Source organism: Eumetopias jubatus, unplaced genomic scaffold (genome assembly GCF_037043125.1).
Source record: "Eumetopias jubatus isolate StellerSeaLion01/CBP00866 unplaced genomic scaffold, mEumJub1_p1.0 scaffold_2, whole genome shotgun sequence".
NCBI lineage: Eukaryota > Metazoa > Chordata > Mammalia > Carnivora > Otariidae > Eumetopias > Eumetopias jubatus.
The window spans coordinates 147,958,469-147,981,889 of record NW_028274808.1 but is presented as its reverse complement, the minus strand read 5'-3'; the positions used below and the strand labels follow the sequence as shown (position 1 = coordinate 147,981,889).

Sequence of the window (23,421 nt, the reverse complement as noted above, 5' to 3'; positions counted from 1 at the left end):
AATACTGCATGGTACCACTTATATGTTGTGGAAACTTAAAAAAAAAATAGTCAAATTCCTAGGAAGAAAGAGTAGAAAGTAGTTGCCAAGGGCTGGAGGGTGGGGGAAATGGGGAGAATTTGGTGAAAATGTAAAAGATTTCATCTATAAGGCGAATAAGGTCTGAGGATCTAGTGTGTAACAGGGTGACTACAGTTGATAACACTGTATTGTATAAATGAAATTTGCAGAAATATAGAACTTAAATGTTTTTACAAAAAAGGGGGGGCTAAATATGTGAGGTGATGAATATGTTAACTAGATGGAATATTTTCATAATGTATATATATAACAAATCAAGATTTGTGTACTTTAAATATCTTACAATTTTGTCAATTATACCTCAAAGCTGAAAAAAAATTAACTCAAAGACCCACACCAGGGAACAAATCAGAAGCTGTATTCCCTTCCTCCCCGACTTTATTGTGGAATAATTGACAAATATAATTCTGTATATTTAAAATGTATAGTGCAATGAGTTGATGTACATATACATGGTTGATTACCAAGATCAAGACAACCAACACCTCCATCACCTCACATAGTTAACTCTTTCTTGTATGTGTGTGGCAAGAATACTTAAGATCTACTCTCAGCAACTTTCAAGCATACAATACTGTATTATTAATCTTAGTCACCCTATGTTAAATCCTCAGAACTTATTAGAAGCTACATTCTAATAGGTGATTCATGTGTACATTGAAGTTGGAGGAAAACTGTTCTTATCAAGAACTCTCCATAGTGGTATTCCAGCTCATCATGGAAGTTCTAGACCTCCATAACCAACTCTATATTACCAAATGTGCCCTTGGAAAAGAGTTACTTCAGGTCCACAGGATATTCTTTTTTTTTTTAAGATTTTTTAAAATTTATTTGACAGAGAGAGAGACAGCAAGAGAGGGAACACAAGCAGGGGGGAGAAGCAGGCTTCCTGCTGAGCAGGGAGCCCAATGCGGGGCTCGATCCCAGATGCCGGGATCAGGACCTGAGCTGAAGGCAGACGCTTAACGACTGAGCCACCCAGGCGCCCCTCTACAGGATATTCTTGAGGGTAACTGAGGGTTTCTAAGTACTTAGATGAGATTTAAACATCTTAAGAAAGCAAGCCCACGAACATTCCAATGGCTTGATCTGAAATGATCATTCAAGTCCTCTCAATTCCCATTCCCATGATTTATTTGCTTTTTTTTTTCAGTCTATTACTAAGAAATTAGAAGTAAATTACCAACAACGATTTTTATTGCTCTAAAGTCATGACACTGCTTCAATAGGACATCCATCCAAAGACATTTTTTCCTAACACTTTGCAGATAGAGGAGGGCTAGACATCCATTAAGAATATACACAGAACATAAGTTCCTTTGTTGCATCCTTCAACCAAATTCCTTAGTAAATTACTTAAGCACATTTTCATTAAAAAGAAGCATGAATTAAATATATAATGAAGTTAAGAAATACCCATAAAGGTAGCATTACCTTGTAACATCACTTAAGTGTTTGAGATAGGCCAGTTCTTGAGGTACACTGAACTAATTTCTAACTACATTTCATCACCAGAGAAGGAAACTGCTGTTTTCTAGGGATTATATTTCTGCTGCACTAGCCTGAGAGTATACAGAATGACACTGGAAAGTCGTGTCTTTTCCTTCAGATTAGAGACATAAAACTGACAACACTTTTATAATTTTTTAAATTATACTTTTTGATTAATTTAAATCCACAACAAAGCAGGCTATTCTGGTGGTCAGGAGGAGCCATATAAAAGGTGTCACTAAACATAATTTACAAGTTTACAGAAGTGCCACCATAGCCTTGGGGTAGGAAAAACTTCCCAAAGCTGCCAAGAAAATTTTCTTGAGGTCAAACTTTACACTGAATGCCACTGCTGCCACCTCCTTCTTCTAAACATCACTCCATGAGCCAGTGGAATCAGCAATGTCTTCTCTCAATAGCGACTCACACGAGTGAACTAAGAATTAAGATAACACCTCAACAGAAACTACCTTGGCTATTTACACCAAAGACACAGATGTAGTGAAAAGAAGGGCCATATGCACCCCAATGTTCACAGCAGCAATGTCTGCAATAGCCAAACTGTGGGAAGAGCCGAGATGCCCTTCAACAGACGAATGGATAAAGAAGATGTGGTCCATATATACAATGGAATATTACTCAGCCATCAGAAAGGATGAATACCCAACTTTTCCATCAACATGGATGGGACTGGAGGAGATTATGCTAAGTGAAATAAGTCAAGCAGAGAAAGTCAATTATCATATGGTTTCACTTATTTGTGCAACCATAAGGAATAGTAAGGAGGACATTAAGAGAAGGAAGGGAAAAATGAGGGGCGGGGAATTGGAGGGAGAGACGAACCATGAGAGACGATGGACTCTGAGAAACAAACTGAGGATTTTCGAGGGGAGGGGGGTGGGGGATGGGTTAGCCTGGTGATGGGTATTAAGGAGGGCACGTACTGCATGGAGCACTGGGTGTTATACAAAAACAATGAATCATGGAACACTACATCAAAAACTAATGATGTACTGTATGGTGACTAACATAACATAATAAAATTAAATTAAAAAAAAGAAACTACCTTGGCAAAGAGCGCAAATACTTGAACGTTTACTATTTATTTTTGGTAAACTGTTTGTATAAGATAATTTTGAAACTTACCTTCAGTGAAAATATGTACTGTGTCCTGGTCAGTAATTGCTGGTATTAAAAAAAAAGTGAAAGTAAGATCAATACAATAAGGAATGTATATTATTTCACCTTAATTTCTTAAATGTTGTTCTCATCAGAATCACTCAGAGGGCTGATGAGATACAGATTTCTAGGCTTCATCTTAGACCTGCTGAAAGAATCTCTGAGTCATAAGCCCCAGAAATTTCTGGGTTTACAATCTTCTCCCCATTTATTGTTATTTGTATTAAAATTTGTGCTTTAATTTCTCATCAAACACTAAAAGATACTTAAAAGATATTTAAAAGATATTCCTGCTCTCAAGTCACTCAGTTTAGTTGGGAAAACAGAAACATAAGCAAGTTGTTGAGATATGATGCGATAGTGTAAGAGAAGTTAAATTTTCATTTACTTGAATATATATGTAGATATATATAGATAGATAGATAGATATGTATTACTCTACTGAAACTATTCTTAGTAGGGCAGCTATAACAGTGAGCAAAACACAGGAGGTCTGCCTTCACATAATTTACAGCTAGAAATTAATCAAGGAATCATTCAAATAAGTGTAAGTGCGAAGTGGAGAGGAGACAGGAGAGGGTGATCATGCTACCTGAGATATTCACTGAGTTATCATGGTGAGAAAAACATTTGAGCTGTATTTTGAAGACCTAAAAGGAACTTTCCAGACAGACAAGCAGGAAAAAGGTATTCCAGGTGAAAGTGTAGTGGGTACAAGTGCATGGAGATGTACGATGTTTGTGGAATGATCACGTCAGTAAAGCTCGTAGCGCAAGTACAGCATGAAGGGAGATGGTGGGAGCGCCCAGACAGAAAATATGTTCATAGCAGATAGTGAAGGTCTGTCTGTTGTAATTTAAGGTCTGCTTACAGAACCATTTTCTCAGCACATCCTACAGCTGTCTCAAACTCAATGTGACCAAATTTACCCCAAATTTGCTACTTATATTTTCTCCTTTAGGAAATGATCCCACTTCTACCAGTGGCTAGAAATCTGAAACAAGTCTCTAATTTTTCCCTTCCTGTCATTTTCACATATTATTGGTTTTCAGAGTTTATACCTCCTAGCCTCTAACAATGCTTTGCATTATGCCCACCCTCCCTATCTCTTTGGCTACTACTTTAGTTCGTGCTTTCATCATTTGACATCTACACTATTACCATAACCTTCAATCTGGATTCCATGACTCCACCTTTGCACTTTTCAAGATGTCTGTCTCTACCAGGTTGTTTTTTTCTAAAAATGTATGTCAGATCATATCTTTCCTTGCTTGAAAACTTTTAATGAGAAATCACCTCATTTCCTATAAAATAAATCTAAACTTCTCAGACAGGTTTTCATGCTTTCTACAATCAGTTTATCCAAACTTCCTTGCTGCCAGAAGTTTCACAGCGTTTGGGAATCACATCTGCTTTGTAAGTGTCAGAGGAGCCCAAACATCTTTTTGGAGGCAGGAAATAAAAAGAACTGACCATTCCTTTTCATTTTTTGAACAAGAGAAACTGGAGTTCAAATCCTGACTCCCCTACACGCTGATTGTAGGACCCTGGGTAATTCTCTATCTTTTCTGAGTGGGAACAATAAAAGTATAAGATATGGTTGTTGTGAGGATTAAGCAAACTGTAATGGAGAAGCATCAGCCAGTCAGAAAGGACACAACAAACCGTGGAGCTAGAGCAGTGTCTCGGAAGTCCTTTCTGTGCTAAGCATTAACTCTTCAGTTACAGGGGGATGAGCCGGGAGCCAGGGTAGGGATGGGAGGATTTGAAGAGGCTGGGACACCTTTGTGGGCCTGGTGCAGTCGTGGTTTACCAACACATAGGAAAGCATTTCAATGTCTTAACAACTAGTACAGCTGTAACAGGTATATACTAATTTAATACCAGTCAAGTGTGGGGGTGACCAAATTCCTTTAATGTTGAGCTTATTATGAGGGAATCATGGTTTATTAAGGTAGCAGTGCATGACAAAGTTGGAGGAGAGTCCTTAAATTCTATGCACATATTAATTAAGCCTTTTTTTAGTCATGCAAGAAATATATATTTTTAAGGTTTTATTTATTTGACAGAGAGAGAGAGAGAGAGAGAGAGCACAAGCAGGGGGAGCAGCAGAGGGAGAGGGAGAAGCAGGCTCTTCGCTGAGCTGGGAGCCCAACAGCGGAGCTCGGTCCTAGGACCCTGGGATTATGACCTGAGCCCAACTGCTGAGCCACACAGGCACACCTCATGTAAGAAATAATAATGGAGTTATCTATTATATGCTAGATACTGGGTAGTAGAAGGACATTGGGATGAGCCAGACAGACTGGTTCTTGCCTTCAGGAAGCTTACAGAGTAGGATGAAGACAAACAATACAAAAATCACACAAATAATTTTGTAGTTTCAATTGTGATAAATGTTATGAACGAAAATGAAAAAGTCTGTGACAAAGGTAAATAATTAAGTAATGGAAGTTAGAAGAGGCTTACATTAGAAAGTAGTGAATCAGATGAGACCTGATGGATGCAAGGGGGTGATTTAGTATCATAAGAAACTGGAACAATGTATGCAAAGGCCCTGAGGCAGGAAAGAGAGGAGTTTGGCAGGTGGAGAAAATGAAAGTGTGACCAGATTATGGTGAATGAGGAAGAGTGGTAAAATAAGTAGCTGAAGGGATAAGCATGAACCAGATCATGCAGTGCTTTAAATGAGATGGTCATATCATTTATTGTCCAAACCAGGACACTTAGGGATCAATATTAATCATGGTTCTTTGACAATTGGCATGAACTGGGACTGTCCTGGGTAAGCCAGGAAATATGGTATCCTAGTTATAAGCATTTTTTTGTTTGCCTGTTTTGTTTGTTTGTGGGAAGTCATGGGAAGCTTTTAAGTAATACTGAAATTATATTTTTTAAAATATTTCCATAATCTATGTGGACAGTATTTTGGAAGGGGCCAAGAAAGTATTGCAAAGAATAGTATGGAGGCTAGTGCAGTAGTTCAAGTCAGAAATGATGTTGGCTTGGACCAGAGTGGTAGCAATATTCATGGAAAAAAATGGAAATAGATTCAAGACAGGCGGAGGTACAGATATTTTCAGAGAGGAGTTAGGGATGTTGCTAAATCTTCTAATTTTCTCTTTTATTCTACAAGTATTTATCAGATAACTTCCAATTGCATGCTGTGTTCTGGGTGAGGTGGAGTGTTAATTAAATTGTTCTCTGACCTTGAGCAGCTATTTGCCATTTCTTTTTTTTTTTAAAGATTTATTTATTTATTTATTTGAGAGAGAGAGAATGAGAGAGAGCATGAGAGGGAAGAGGGTCAGAGGGAGAAGCAGACTCCCTGCTGAGCAGGGAGCCCGATGTGGGACTCGATCCCGGGGCCTCCAGGATCATGACCTGAGCCGAAGGCAGTCGCTTAACCAACTGAGCCACCCAGGCGCCCGCTATTTGCCATTTCTATAACATACTTACAGATTGAATACCTGACAACAACATCTCTCATAAGGAGTGTTGAGAGGGAAAATTAATGAAAGAATTTTTAGCTAATAAAATTTACTATATGAATGCTAAATGATTTTTTAAACGTTAGAATGTTTTATATTAGAGAACTATGCATTATGTCTACCTTTATAGCATATTGTTTTCATAAAGTTTAATTCCAAGGAAAGAAAAGTCAATCTCATTACATTAAAACATGAATTATAACTAGTTAAGTTGATATATTTGGATAAAATGGTAAAAAAAAATAATGGTACTTGCATGTTATCTCAGTTGACGGGTTTATTTCCAAGTTTCCAGAGTTACTCAGCGTTTGGTGTAAAACAGACTCAATTCTGCTTTTCATTGATGCTCCATTGTTATTTCTAGTGAATTTAAATTTCATGACAACATCTGCTATCACACCATTACCTTCTTGCCTGAAAGCCATAAATATATTAAAAATAAATAATTACAGTTTTATGCTATTCTGTTTATATGCTCTTATTGATTAAACATTAAAAAATTCACTTGGGGAATTTAACTTTAGAACAGACTCACATAACAGTGTTTGCACTTAATGATATATCACAATGCTATTCCACAAATATTTGATTTCGAATCATGGTACACTGTATCTACCATTCAGTATAGCTGGCTTTGAAGTCAGGATGCCAGAGTTTGAATATCAGCTCTGCCATGTACTGTTTGGCTTTGGTAAGTTATTTGTTTCTTAGTCTTTCTGTATTAAAGTCTCCTCACATTAAAATGGGTTGTTATGAAGATTATGTGAATTAATACATGCAAAACTTTTGGGAAGAGTACACAGCATACAGTAAGGGCACTGTAAGTATTAGCTATTATTAGACCACAAAAATCTTAAAAAAAAATCCCTTACCTCATTAAACAAATCTATAAGGAGAAGACGTTTTAAATTTATGTGAATTAAAGGCTCGGGTTAATTTTCTAGTACCTAAACGCATTAATGTGGCTACAAGGTCCTATGTTAAAATTTATCCATGTATCAGTTAGCCACAGGTATTCTCCACAATGAACCGTAATAATTTGACTAAAGGCTGCAATGGTCAAAAATCGATATAATTTCTACTTCCTTACGTGTGAATTACCATGTAAGTCATTTCATCCACTAACATGGGCCATCTTCTTTTCTGAAAGTGTGCAGCAGAGAAATTTGTCTCTCATATTCATTCTAGGCCTCTTCCTCTCAATTCTCAGCTCCGCCATAATATTCATCCCAGATATTAATTTAATATTTACTTCACAAATGTTCAATAGCTACCTTCTTATGCTAGGCACTGTTCTTAGTTTCAGAAATTAACAGTGACCAAGATTCACACTTGCCATTCTCATGGATTTTGCAGTTTAGATAGAGGAGCAGACACTGAAGAAATAATTATAGCTTCCATTTCTAGCAACATGAAAGTCTAAATAATTAAAAAAAATTCTCCATATAAAATAACCAGAAACACTTGATAAAATATAATAAATTTCATTTGAAATGCAAAGCTAAACCCACTTTAAAGTAAGGGAAATCTTGGAAGACCAAAAATAAAGAACATGAATATTATGCAGTAAGCTCTAGAATATCCAACAGGCTTGCGTTGTAGCATTTACATGGATACTGGAGGGGAGGCTTTGGGCTAGTGCTAATTAGGGAGATGAACATGAGGTTTCTAAATAAGACCAGGATTCTCAAAGAACTAAACCCTCAGTGAAAGCATGGATTGGAAAGAAAAAAAATGTGCTCATCATGTCATAAAAAAAAAAAAATAAAGAAGTTTATGTGTCTCAGGGTTCCAGGTCTAGACAGAAAAAAGAAGACTGTCCTGATAATTCACGATCATGAGTCTAGCTACATGAAAGTTTTGGATTTGCATTACTACCACCTGCATGGTTCCAGAAACTTTAAGAAATTAATGGAAAAAAAAAAAGGTCCATGTGCTGCTGATCCTTCTAGAGTGTCTGATGGAAGCAAATGCTCTGTAAATTGAATGTGAAATCCAGGCTGCATAAGTATCCTACTTATGAAGTGGGATTAAAGGTAAGCATACAGTTCCAGTGGCAAACAATGTATCATGAGCTAGAATCAGCAGAATGAGGACAGCATCCTCAAAAATGTCACATAATCAAATTAACAGATAGGTAACTTTATTTGAAATGACTAACAACATAAAAGGGGGAATCATAAATATGAGAAAAGTATAGGACATTATCAAAACAGATCAGACAGGTTCACAAGATAGAGCTTGCAGACAGGAAAACATAGTCATAATTTTTAATCAAATTGAAAACTCAATGGATGGGTTACGCAAAATATCAGACAAAGCTGAAGAGAAATTAGTTAACTGAAAGGTAAAAATAAAGAAATCACACAAAATGTAACACAGATAAAGAGATGAAACAGATCTAGAGAAGGTTCAATGTTTACCTAATGCAAAACGAAAGAAGAGCACCAAAAAATAAAGGAGCAGCAATATTACAAGAGATAATGAGAATTATCCAGAACTGATGAAGACATGAAGCCTTAGATCACAAGAGTCTGAGGCATACTAAATAAAAGAAACGCCCCCCGCATGCAAATACATCATTAAAAAGACTGAACTCCAAAGACAAATGGAAGATTTCCAAACAATGCAGAAGAGATTAGTTACCAAAGAACATTTGACTGAAGGACAATTTCTTAATAGCAACAAAGAAGGCAGTATATAATTGTATCTTCAAATTGCTGAGAGACAATAGCTATTAATTTAGAATTTCATATCCACACTAAAGTATTATTCAAGAATGAAGATAAAATAGGACATTCTTTAGATCAAAGCAAAACAAAAAAGATACTTTATAGCTCATGGACTGTTGTGAAAATTTATAAAGGAAGTACTTCAGTAAGAAGGGGATTGAACCCAGGAGGGTTAGGGTATGGTAAGAAATAAGGAACAAAGAAAATGGCAAACTGGTAATCTATCATTACAATGACTAATTTGGAGTCATTACAAATAGGGTGGAACTAAAACATCATTTATAATAACATGAACAAGAGTTCCAAGTTCCTTATATTATTTGAAAGAAGGGTCGTGAATTAAGCCAACTCTCCTTATTTAAATTTTAAGGATAATCACTAAAATAAAGCAAAGATGATCAGAATGCATTGGAAAATATAACTAGCTGTCTTTCTGTTTTAGGAAAAATGTCTAACCTATAAGGATCTGTAAATATTGAAAATAAAATATTGAAAACCCCTCGTGAGGTTCAGGATAGTAAAGAACTGAGAGAAGTCTAGTGGGACTGAGACTAGTCTAGGTGGAGGGTAGTGAAAGATAAGCCCAGAGGTGGAGATGGCAAGAGGAAGTCAGATAAAGGACAGTTGGATGAACTTTGTTATATATATGTGTATAAAAATGTCTCTCTCTCCCTCCCTCTCTCTCTCTCTTTATAGATATACAAGTATATATATCTATAAAGACACACCCATATATGTGGCTATATGTATGTATGTATATGTACATGTATATGCACATACATATATACACACATTATACATATATCAAGAATACATGTACCTTTTTTTAAAAGATTTTATTTATTTATTAGAGAGAGAGAATGAGAGATAGAGAGCACGAGAGGGAAGAGGGTCAGAGAGAGAAGCAGACTCCCCGCTGAGCAGGGAGCCCGATGTGGGACTCGATCCCAGGACTCCAGGATCGTGACCTGAGCCGAAGGCAGTCGCTTAACCAACTGAGCCACCCAGGCGCCCAAGAATACATGTACCTTTGATATGCATATATTTATATATAATATTTGGCATATTGCAAGGGTAATGAGTGGCCAATAGATGGATTTTAACTAGGGGAATAATATGTTTAGAATTTTGTTTTAAAAAAGTCTTTCTGGCTGCTGTGTAGAGTGAGTGGGGCAAGACTGGAGGAAAGGAGACTCATTCGGGAAACTGTTCATAGTCCAGGAGAGAAATGGTTGAGGGCACTATTTGAAGAAAAGTTATGGATCTTAGAGATATTTAGGAAACAGAACTGAAAGATTAGATGGTTGAATGTGTGGGTTGAGGGAGAGGAGAAATTAGAGATGACTTGCATATTTCTTTCTTGAGCGACAGGTTGAAAGTGATGCCATTGATAGAGGTGGGCAATGGTAGAAGAGCAAGCTTTGGTGGGGGAGAGATGATAGGTTCAGGTCCGGACACAGTAAAGTGGAGTTGTCTGTGAGATACGTGTATGATGACATCAAGTAGATGGCTGTGTGCTTTCATGTCTAGAGATGAGAGGAGTGGACTGGCCCAGAGATACAACTTCGAGAATAATGAGCATACAGGGGACAATGAAGCCACTGAACGGAGAGAATGTGTAAGAGCTACTGAAGAAAACAGGAGAAGAAAAGAGGAGTGAGGGGGGAGGTATGAGGAAAATAAGGGTGTTTAGGTCATAGAAACTACAGGATGATACTATTTCAAGGAGGATTGAAAATACAACAGCACAGGGCACCTGGGTGGCTAGTTGGTTAAGCAACTGCCTTCGGCTCAGGTCATGATCCTGGAGTCCAGGGATCGAGTCCCTCATTGGGCTCCCTGCTCAGCGAGGGGTCTGCTTCTCCCTCTAACCCTCCCCGCTCTCATGTACTCTCTCTCTCTCTCTCTCTCTCATTCTCACTCTCTCAAAATAAATAAATAAATCTTTAAAAAAAAAAAAAGAAAATACAACAGCACAAAATACCACTGAGAGGTAACAGAAGACTGAGGGAGTTTGTTTGGAGCTTGTGACTTGGATGTCATTGTTGAACTTGGCAAGGGTAATTAGCGTTTTGTGGTGGCATTAGAAACAAGATTGTAGGGGATTGAGCAGTAGGTGGGAAGGGAGCAAAAGGGGAGAAAATGCAGATGGTTCATCCAGTCCTATGGATTTTGAGAGCTAGTGGCTAATACAGAGATTTTTACAGGAAAATGCTAAGGGGAATGTGCACTGAACTGACTGAAATTCATTTTGGTAAATATTCTTCCCACGGATTCTTCCTACTCCTCTCATTTCTTAACAAAATTAATCTGACCAGATGTTCATGCTCCTGGGACTTACTGATTCTTCGGAAAATAAGAAATACTAGTTTTCTTGTGGTGGTGGTATTTGAGAAATACCCCCCTTTTGCTTATTATTCGAAGGATTGGGTAATGTGAGCATTTGGAGCATTTGTGGTAGGATTAGTGTTTTAGTTGGGAGGGCCTGTCTCATCACATCACACAGATAGGCACACATTCAACTAAGGCAGGACTGTCAAGTAACTAGAATGCATACTGTTACTCCCGTTATTATTAATTCATGCCAGACATGCCTGGATTTGGCCACAGCATCCTTTATATTAGAGCATTCCAGGCAGATACAAACCAAAAAGCTTGATGTTGATCATAGCGTTCTGATCTTGGTTGAATATGCCCAGGACCACAACACTGCACACCTCCAGAGGCACTGTTTACATATGCTGGACTGTGAATGGGATCCACTGGATTTATACAGTTGGATGCCTTTATTACCATACCTTCACCTGACTCTCTTTAAACTTTCTTTCTTTCCTACCAAGAATTGAAGTGATATATTTATTTACATTAGTAAATAGATCATATGTGGCATGTTTTGTTTTTGTTTCGGCATTGTTTTTTAAGCTGCCCAGGATACTTCTTTCATAATATTGTGACAAATTGTGTGAGTGCCTCATTCATTATCCATGCTGTGAACAAAAGTCAAGGGCCAAAGTGCATCTAAGCTTATATATTTTTTACAGAGTTCCACTCACCTCAGTTTGACAACATGAGCTCTGATGAACTGATTTCTTAAATTTGATTCTTTGAAAGTTTTAGTGATCTGTAGAAAGAAAGGAGAAAATCTCTTTGCAGTTCCAGTTGTTCTACCCCTCCCTTCTTGCTCCCAACCTTGCAACACAGAACCTAAGTTAATGAGGAATAGGGACTGGAGTTTTCAGTTCAGTTCAGTTCAACTCCACCTCAGAACACACGAGATTGATTTGGGCCGGTGATACAGCCTTCTGATGCAGGGCCTATTTCTTCATCTATGATACAAAGATGACAATGGACAGGATGCGTCTTCACTAGAAGTCATCTCAACATTAGATGTTTTACTCAGTGTGATTTGGTGGCCATTCCCAAGGGGTTTGGGGCCGGTGCCCAGCCAACACTAGGGGAGTCCATGATACAACTTACGTTTGGGTGATTCCTCAACCACTGTTTTTGAGTGGGTAACACCAGATTAAATTGAGTGATGAAAAGGGGGAAAAGAGGCAAAGGGCAGTTTTTCCCCCATTAATTATGACTAATATCTAAGCATCCGAGGTTATTTTTAACATCAGTTGGTAATTTCCTGACCTAACCTTAAGTGTCTCCCCGAATCATTTTTCAGTCCCAACAAGGATAGTGTTCTTGAGTTATAAAGCTCAGCTTCACAGTGAACTAGGGGTTTTTCTGTGACTGCAGTGGTTCTCCCACGATGCAGGGTCAGTCAGAGGTACCGAGGTTTCCTAATGCAGGAGTGGATGCCACTGGCTTGTACCGTGAGGCAGCAGTAACGGAGATGTGGACATGGAAATTAAGTAGTGTGCTGAATGTTATATTAAGCCAGGATTTGAAACCAATCTTTCTTGAGACTGTAACGTTTATGCAATCTCTTTTATACCACGTCGTATCTCTTAAAATAGCCGTTCCCTTAGGTTGGTATCAGACCAATCAGTTGTTTGACGAAATGATAATTTTCTTTCTCTTCAGAGAGGCTTTGAATATTTTAAAGAATAATGAGACTATTGGTTTTATGGAAATAGTTCATGTTCCTTTTTTAAAAATTTAGGAAATATTAGTAAGTGTTAAGAAGAAAGCAAAAAAAAAAAAAAACTCAAATTCTATGATCCAGAATTAAAAGTTGCTGTCATTTGGTGAACTATATTCCAGTTAACTACAAAGAAGGATGGATTTTAATATGCTTCTTAATATAGTATATTATAGGAAGTATTTTAATAAAATAATTTAACTTAATTTTAACAGAAGTAAAAGGAAATGACCTAAAGCTGAAGGAATTGCTAAAATTTGGATAAATATTTCCTGTGATTATATTTTAATTCATGGTTTGGCATTATACTGGCACAGGCTAGACTGGACCAAAGTAAAAAAATCCACCTGAATTATGACATTTTTTCTATGTGGAAAACTTTAGTGAAGACTAGGATAATAAGCAACATAAAGAAAGCAAACTGATTATTGGTTGATATCAAGATACAAGGGTACAAGAAGAGCCCCATGGATAAGATTCCATATCTGCCAGAGTGGAATGTTATTGGCCCTCTCATTAGAACTTATCAAATGTTGGGTGGAAAATCAGTGAGCAGATGATTGTAGAGAATTCCAATAGGATAGTGGAAAGGGAAGTTGACGAACAGAGAGATAAGTTAGCTTGCTATGAGAACTTGAATGAGCCTTGTAACCTTTCTTCCTCTCAGTTTTTCCATCTATAATAGTATAGTCAGAAGTGTATTAAAAAAATTATCTGTATACAGTCGACTACTGCAACTCCCAAAGACTATGCATCTACTTTTAGTGAGGTTTACAGTCAACCTTTTGGCCTTTTCCCTTTCTTCAAAATTATCACTGTTCAAAGGGTCAAACAAGTTAATTTTCACACTCATTTGATTTTGTCATCGGCGCTATTGACCCTTTCATTACCTTGGACAAAAATCAAGTAAACAATGAAAAAAGAGAAGTTTTTATATTTCCCTCCTGATTGAGGGTAACAATACTATCTCAGTATTCTAGTATAGACTAGAATCCTCATACCTCAGTAATATTCATCGTTAAGAAGAATTGAAGTGAGATGTGAATTTTTTAAATTCCAACAAAATGAATCATTGAATGTGTTAGTAGACCAGTCATTAAAGGGTAAAATTATATATAGAATATTTGTAATTATCACACATTTTCATCCTCAGAGAGAAAAGATCTTATTAGCTAACCGTGAAAACAAAGCACCTTATTTTCAGTGTCTTCTTCCTTGGTAGCGATAGTTCTGTTCATATTATTTGTGAGCTGAATAATAGAAATAATGTTGTTTTTGTGATTTCAACCACCCTCCAGTTACCACTTTCTTTTCTGTTTAACCAGAAGATCTGGAAAGCTCAGTTTTCAAGAAAAAGATAAAATATGTGGCAATATGATCTGTTACCACAGTGGTCTCCAAATATTTTTGATTTTGCACTCCTATGGATGAAGCATTTTGTGCATGAGTAGCCAAAACATGTATATTTATTTATAAATTACATACATGTAATAATACTGTACTGCTAGCAATATATATTATAAAACATTGACAAAATTAGAAATGAAAAAGGCTGAGTTACAGAACAAACATTTAGGAATTTCATTCCATTTATATTTAATAATAATATTTTCACTGTTAATGTTACTGGATAGAATTTTTAATTTTTGAAACGCTTTGTGATAAAATGACTCAAAGTTATGATTCTAAGTTTAATTTAAATACTTGGTTTGAAGTGCTGAAGAAGTTTCCACACAATTATGTGGCTCAAATGCATAAAGCACATCACCGACAGAACTTAATAAATCATGACATGAAGTTGTCAGTCCCTCCCACCCATTGTGCAAAGGTTTGTTGAAATTCAGCAAGTGACTTTCCATCTTCCCTGATGTCAACTGATTATCTTTGCAAACCAAATGAAATCTGTTTCATTTTATATGTTTTTAAAGAAGTGTGTTCAAAATCAACAAAACATGATAATCCTTTCCCCCAATTTTTATGTGTGCATGTCTAAGCACTTTTATAGATAACGTGCCTCATTTTTAGTAAAACAGAAGAAAATCCAAACACCTAATGATGGACCCATTGCTAAACATAGGTTTTCAGTCTCCTCTCCATGCTATGAGTTTTATTTAAAATGTGGCTAATTTCTTTCACTTACACCTTGAAGAGACAGGGTGTGTAGATGTGTGTATGTGTCTTCTAAGAAAGGTATTGCTTCATCTGGTAATTTGGCTCTAGTCAGGAGCAGGGAAGTGTCAGTTCTGACATTATGTTACTGTTCTTTTACTTGCTCATTACTGTCCTTGCATATTAGAGTTATCTCCAAATTGCAGGTTTTAAAATTTGTGTTTTGCATGATTTTCTGTTTCCCTTATTGATTCAGTTTACTTTAAAAACTAGATGATATAATCTTTAAATCCAGTTGAAACTGCACATCATTGAAATCTACTCAGAGCAGTTAAATACACTGAAACCTAGTCAGTTCTGCTGTGTTACTGCCCCTCCCCTCTTCCCTCAAGATTTCGCACACATTGCGTGGGACCCGCTGACTTAAAACCAAACAAGGGTTCCAGTGTCAAGTCCCTTATTAAATAGTAACAAAGCACTTCGTTCCTTCTGAAAAGTATTCGTTATGGGAAAATACATGTGGAGTGATATCTGAGCATTTGAGTATTCACGATTAATTATTGTGAATCCCTTCCTGGAATGCACAACCCCATTTTGGAGACCACTGTGAGCTCCTGACTGCAGTGATGTCTTCATTTTGTCTCCCTAAGACTTGACACAGGAACCAACAGACAGAATGCATCATTTATTTATTCATTCAAAAAATATTTGAATGTCAAGTGTGTACCAAATTCCTTATTAGGCATTAAGGAACAATCAATGCTTGTTGATTGGATGCGCCTGAAATGAATTTTACCCAGAAGCCCTGCTGGTATAAATTGATGTGATAAGATTAATCTCAAATTGATACTGTTTTTTTTTTCTTCCTATGTCCTATTTTGTTTGTGGGACTATAACTAGGTATATTTTGGAAAGAGTGGCAATTGTTTGCAGAATTTGTTGCAATATCACCCCTGATACCAAAGGGAAGTTTCAGCTGATCCCAGGTATGAACCCTGACTGAAGTCTTTTATTTAGAAAGACCCATTCAATCAGAATGCACTCATAGTTTTGATCCATGTATTTTGCAAACAGGTGCTTTCATTACTTCTAGATGACCTTGTTCTTTTTTGTCACTCCTTCAACAACAGTTTTTGAGAACCTTTTGCCCTGCACACCCCTTCTATCAAGCACTGGGGTACAATGGTGAGAGAAAATAAACAGTCCTTGCCATTTAGGAGCTTACATTTAAGGGTGGCAGACAAGCACTAATCAAGTTATTATCCACATTGGAGTAAAATTATAACTGATAAGTATGGAAATATAGTAGAGGAATTTGATCCAACCAGTGAGATTAGAGAGGTTTCTCAGAGGAAATGTTTATGAAGTTGAGACTGTTAGGAAGAATCAGAGTTAGCTAGTTGAAGAGGAAGGAAAAAACCTCACAGATGAAGTGAATGGTGCGTGCAAAGTCCCAAGGTGGGAACACACAGGCTGCGTTTCAGGAATGGAAGGAGACTAGTGCAACTGTAGCATGGAGAGCAAGGAGGCTAGGGTGAGAGAAAGGCCAGACCATGTTAGTGTGCAAAGAATTTGGTCTTTATCATAAATAATGGGAAGTCACTGAAGCGTTTTAGACAAAAGGATAATATAGTCAGATCTGTAATTTGAGACTAATTTCTTTTTTTAAAAAAGATTTATTTTAGAGAGAGCGAGAACACAGTGGGGAGGGTGAAAGGGAGAAGAAGAGAGAATCTCAAGCAGAGTCCTTGCTGAGTGTGGAGCATGATTTAGTGCCTGATCTCAGGACCCTGAGATCATGACCTGAGCCAAAACCAGAGTCAGACACTTAACTGAGTATGCCATCCAGGCACCCCGAGAATAATTTCTTTTGCTGCATATGGATATTCAATTTTAGGGAAGAAATAATGCAAATTATTTGTACTATTTTAGTACTTCAGAGAGAGGTGATGGCTTTGGAAGGGCATGGTGTTAGGTGTGAAGAGAATGGAATGGGGGATGAGGGAAACAGAGGGGATAAAACCTACAGGAGTTGGTTTTGGTTTGGTTTGGATGTTTGGAATGATAGAGGGCAGTGGATCCAAGATGAATTCTAGGTTTTTGGCTTGGAAAACTGAGTCAGTGACATTGACGTTAATGGGGACAGGATTATTGGAAGAAGTCTACTATGGTGTGGGGAGATCATGAGTTTGATTTGGGGACATGATAAATTTGAGATTAAAAAAAAAAAACCCAGCCAAGTAGAGATATTAAGCTGGCAGTTGGGTGAAAAGTTCCAAAGTACAGAAGAAAAGTCTGGGCTCGAGACCAAGTGAGTCATTAGATAAGTATTGCTTGAAGTAACGCTCATGGAGACGGAGGTCAAAGCCTCGGGGAATTTCAACACTGGATGTCAGGGTAGAGGAGGGTGATCCTGTAAGGACACAGAGAAGTGGCCAAGGGGGGCAGGATAGGAAAAACAGATGGATGAATATCATGCCTGAAAGTCACAAAATCATAGACTTTTTGATTTAGAATGTAGTATAAAAATCATCTGGTCCCATGATTTTATTTCACTGATGAATAAACTGAGAGCTAGAAAAGAGACGTGAATTGCCTAATAGAACAGAAGGTTCTGGGACTATTCTTCTGCTCATTAAGTATAACACGTTGTCTGTGGGACAAGGATGATGGTACTCATGTTACCACTGGGAAATGTTATGATCCTTGGCTTTGGAGTTAGGAGCCCTTGGTTTGAATGCTGCTTCTACCACTCTCCAGTTGACTGATGTTTGACATATTTCCTAATCTCACAACCTTTACTTTACCCATCTATGAAAATGATTTGTTAATTCATGAGGCTGTTGTGAACTGAGGGTTAGAAAGTGCCTTGTAAACCATAAATTAGCACTGCATTAGAGTATTATTCATACAGTGTTTTAAATGTTCATAGTGTTTTCACAGAAGGATAAATAAACGAGAGTGTGGAAATCATACATCAGAAGAATTTCAAGGGAAATCTTTCTCTGCCAGATGTGTAAATATATTGTAAAACCAGAGTACTCTAAATAGCTTGGTACTGGTACCGGCGAAGATTAATCAGTGGCGACAAGGAGAGTATGGAATAAAGAAAAGGAGGAATTTAGTGTCTAATAAAGGTGGCATGACATAGTAATCCACTGCACTATTGAACATACTCTTTTGGTACCACCACTGAGCTATTTCGGGGATGAAGCTGGATCTCTACCTTACTGCAAAGTAAATTATAGACAAATAAAAGATAAAATTATAAAAACTGAAATAATAAAATTATAAAAAGAAAATGAAGGTGAATATTTTAAAGAGTATTTAGAGTGGAGAAAGCCATTTTTAACCTGACACAAAAGTGAGAAATCATAAAAAGGATTGATAATTTGGCTATATGAAAAATTAAATATTTACCATTAAAAAACCCCTACATTATAGACAAGATTGACAGTCAAATCACCTTACCAGAGAAATATATGCAATGTGAATGACAGGCAGACTTTAATATTCTAATAAGGACAACTGTTTTTTTGTTTAAGGACAAATGTTTGTTTGTTTCGAATCCATATAAAATAGACAAGTGCTCCCATAAGAAAGTGGGTAAGGTCGTGATCAGGCAATTCACAAATGAAGTTATAAAAATGACCTATTAATATAAGAAGGCAGATTAAATCTTAGTAATTAAGGAAATGTAAACCAAAATAAGATTGAGATGTCACTTCCCACCTACTGAATTAGCAACAATTAAAATGATTTATGATGCTGCGTGTTAATGCTGTGGGGAAATAAGCATACCTGTGTGGACTTATGTCCTGCTGGTAAGAATGTAAACTGGAGCACTTCTGGAGTGCAGCCTAAAAATTAATCTTAAAAATGCAAAGACCACTATATTGATACAAGCAAGTGGTTGAATAAATACATGGGGAGAATAGACAAATAGAAGAATTTTAAATATTCTTCAAATATTCAAGTCATAGCTCCCCACTCCTCTACTCCTTATGCGTGGCTTAGACATAGTGTCTTTTTTCCAAAGTGTATGGTATGGAAAAGGGAGGGAATGACTGTACGATGTAGAAACTTGACAAACACTGCTTCAGCTGGGTGATCAAGTTGACAGTGCTAAGTCATACTGACAGTGTAATGAACCCCCTTCATGTGATGGAATGAAAATGATACTTTTCCTCTTTGGTCTTCCTCCCTCCCCAAAACCTGTAACTCCACTCTAAGAGAAAACAAACAAACAAAAAAGGCCCAGTTGTGGGATTTTATAAAATGACTGGCTAGTACTTTGCAAAACTGTCAAGGTTCTCAAAAACAAGGAAAATCATAGGAACTCTCATAGATTCTCTTCCCAAATCACTGATTCAGCTGTTTATTCTGATCTCATTAAACATTTAAATGATATACCTAACTTCCCTTCCTCTAATCCCATTAAACTAAGCAGTTGTTTCATAACTTTGCTTCTAGCAAAGTTTGCCTCTGGGGAAAAATTTATTAGATGAGCCAATGATTTAGTCTCCCAGCCATAAGAGCTCTCATTATAGATTAATTTAGTGGTTCCCAAAGTGTGGTCTTGGACCATTAGCATTAGCATCACCTGGGAACTTAGAAATGCAAATTCTTGGGCCCAGCCCAGACCTATTGAATCAGAGACTCTGACATCAGGGCCCAGAAATCTGTGTTTTGACAAGCCTGTCAGGGGATTCTGTTACATGCTGACGGTTTAGAGACATTGGATTAATTTATATTCTTAGGACTCTTTAAAAAGGTAAGTAAGCAACCTTGAGACTGGTCAACTCTGACCGAGCGGACTAAAGGCCAGACTCTGGTCCATGGTCATAAATGAATACAAAAGGGTCCACTTGTGAGGTTCCTGGTGGGCCTCTTCAAGTGAAAGCCCGACCTTGTTTTGCTTATTTTCTATGTCTATCATTGAACCAGAGGAGGATGTTGTCTAAACCATGTCATTATTGACATGCAAACATGTCATTTAACACCTGCTACCTGTGTGTTTAGTTGGGTAAGAAAAAGGAAAGAAGGCAAAACGGAAAGGATTTAAAAAGGCAATCTCAGGGAGAGCAGCAGTAAGTGCTCAACTTGCACAAACAGTAGACTTCCAGGCTTTGAAGTCATAATCATATAAAATATGAATTTACTCAAGAGTCTTCTAGCACTTTACACTCATGACTTAAGAAAATGTAGAGAAGAACCAGTATACTAGCAAATTAACTTGGAATAAGCACAAAGAAACACACCTTTCAGTATTCAAGGAGGAAAAATATGCAGAACAGTTAGCAGTTACAAATAGATCACAAAATATTAGATTTATTATCAAATTTGTTTTATGATGGAATAAAGAGCAAAGACAAATATTAACTTACCATAGATTCAATTCTTCCACTCAAAGTCCTATATTCCTGTGTACCTGGTGAGTTTAACTGATTACTATATTTGACATTTAGGATTTGAAAGCTGCTGTGGTAAAAGTATGACTTTTGATCTGTAAAACAAAGAAAAGGAGAATCACTCACTACTAAGTACTTTAAACCTTAATTTATTCAAGATTATAGGATGCTATAGTACACAATTAAAAAATTGCTTCTCTTAAAGAAAACCCCAAACTTACTATAAATGTAACTATAATAAAATTATTTTTCTTTCAGTTTTTAAAAAAATTGACAGATCTGAAATTGTTAAGGATGTAGGAAAATCAGAGCAGCATTATTTGTGAAATTAAACTGCTCAGAAGTATCATAATTTTCATTTTTCCTATATTTTAGGGAGATCTGTGATTGCAGATTTATTCATTCAAGAAGTATTAATGAATGTCTATAATATGCTATTATTCATTTAACACTAAAGAATAACCCAAAGTCATTCTATCCCAAAACTATTCTGAATAGTTTTGAGAATGGTTTCAAATAATAATCATTTTAAGAACTTAGTGACTTGTTAGTTTTTTAGAATAAGCTAGAAAATAAGACTTTGAACAAGATAACTAATTGGTTGTCCAGTGTGAATTGTTTCTACCAAAGAATGTCTGCCAGAGGACATATTCATCTGGGTGAAGAAAATAAATATTTCTAAAACACACTGTACACATCTTAGAAACATTATGAACATGGACATAATAACCTAACCTGTCTTAGGAAAAAATCCCTGCTTTCTTTTGATCACTCGTAAGCATAATTTATGCAGAGAAGTACCTCCATCAGGGGCAAGAATTAGAGATCCTGGGGGAAGGGTAGTATAGTCCTTTGTGGTGGAGGAATAAGTCTTTCAAGGGCCATAAATGGTGCAGAGGATGACCTAGACTCCTCCACTTGTGGGACGATACAGTGCCACTAAGAGTGAAAATTCACTAATTTAATCGGAATCTTGAGGTTTCTTGGCTCTGTAATCACCTTAGAGGTAGTTGATTCCAGGTAATTTGATAGCAAAATGTAGCCACAATTTTATGATTAGCTTGGCTGAAAAGATTATTCATTATTACTGGTTTTCCTAATGTTGGTAATTTTATTGCGCCATTGAGAGTTTTTCAACTTTCACATAAATAAGCATTTTTGCCTATTTACAATAGAACATATAATAAATTATGTTCTCTCTGTCTCTCTATACCCATACATACCCGTATACTTACACACACCCCCACACGTAGGATTTAAATGATTTGACAGAATTAAAGTTGAAATAAAATAATCCCAAAGTGCATTTTTAAGTGAAAAAAGCAGATTATAGCATATATTATCTAGTGAATTTGACACATTTTCTTTATCCACATGAAAGCATCTGAAAGAATGTTCACTGAGATATTAATGAATGTTGTTTATGAGTAAGCAGGGTATCATGTGTTCTTTATATTGTTTCTTGTCCATGCGTCCTATATTTTTGTGATATAATAATACTAAGAGAAATAATAAAAGAACAGATCCTTTTTAAAATTTGTTTTTACTCCTCATCTTTCTCCCAAGACTGTTTTATCAGGAGAAAGATCATGAATTAACAAATACTTCCAAATTTTTAATGTTGAAACTTAAAATTCTTTGCACTTTTAAAAGTGAATATTTCACTTTTACAATTTCATCAGGTTATTATATGAAGAAGGAAATCATGATATTAAAAGAGAACACAAAATAGACAAATTCTAGTGTCAGAAAAGAATCAAGAGATTTTTTCCTTTGGCTAGAATAATTCTTGCCTAGGTAATAAGGGTTTATTATGCTAAAAAAAAAAGAATAGAAAAAAGTACTGATTGAGGGAAAATATAGACACAGACGTATATTTAGGGATATATAAGACATACAATTATGTTATATTAAAAAATAAAAGTGGTAATAAAAGAGAGAATGTCAAACTTTTCATTTGTTTGAAAAGTGGTCCTTTTAGTGTCCTAGTACTTACCAAAAGCTAAAAAGTAGATGAGTAGAGCTATGGTAACCGCCAAGATTACCACGCTTGCCACAACAATGAAACACACTACATATGGATTCAGGAATCTTGAGGTTGATGGCACCCGTGCTGGCCTTAAAACAAGAGAAAAGACTAATCAAAGACTAATCCTTTCACTCAGAGAAGCCATTATTTTAGTGCTTTTGAACATTTTCTGCCTTCCTATGTGTTTCAGCCTGAACATAGCTCTATTTATAGGAAACAATGTGATTCTTGATCAGAATATAATCCTGGAAATGAACCTGAACTAACAACATTCTCCTTAATGACTTTCAATTTTTTTTCGGCACAAAAATGCTGACATTTTGGTAGTTTGATAGAAGAATAAGTAAATCGAACCTATGCTTTGCAATTATTTTCCCTTCTTCTGCCGGTTGACGAGGTTCTCAAGAGTAACAACTAATTGTGCTGTTTTGTTGTCTTTCCAAGACCCTATGTTGGACACTTACTATTGTAAAGCTCCCTTAACTGGGTACCATCCTTAGTGGTGTACAGAAGAGGAGTCATTCTGGGTGGGGAGAGGTGTGGGGGTAGTCAGAATAGTAGCATATTCTGCCTGTCATATTCTCGTATATTATCAAAACTGGGGGTGTGACCAGAGGTTGAGTGCTCAGGTCCAGGACAGTAGCAAGCCCCTGAAATGAATTAGAACTATCCCAACAGCAGATGATTTGTGTGACTTATTATTTTTCCCCCATGAATTTATCAGCTGCAGTGTAAGCCAATAGATTTGTACTAATACAGTATCTGGTAACTATTAGGCATATGGCCCAGGTACTGTCTTCTTCAC

At 36.6% G+C, this 23,421-nt stretch overlaps 1 protein-coding gene across 1 annotated transcript in view; it reads right to left on the bottom strand.

Annotated features, from left to right (window-relative positions):
- The window catches only part of TMPRSS11D (transmembrane serine protease 11D), a 36,365-nt gene that overhangs the window by 8,836 nt on the left and 4,108 nt on the right, over positions 1-23,421 (bottom strand). Inside the window, exons 3-7 of the mRNA XM_088021343.1 lie at positions 22,584-22,724; positions 20,564-20,682; positions 12,028-12,095; positions 6,499-6,656; positions 2,719-2,757 (exon numbers count right to left, since the gene is read on the bottom strand). Of these exons, the coding sequence (XP_087877469.1) occupies positions 2,719-2,757; positions 6,499-6,656; positions 12,028-12,095; positions 20,564-20,682; positions 22,584-22,724 (525 nt within the window). The remainder of the gene's footprint in view (positions 1-2,718; positions 2,758-6,498; positions 6,657-12,027; positions 12,096-20,563; positions 20,683-22,583; positions 22,725-23,421) is intronic.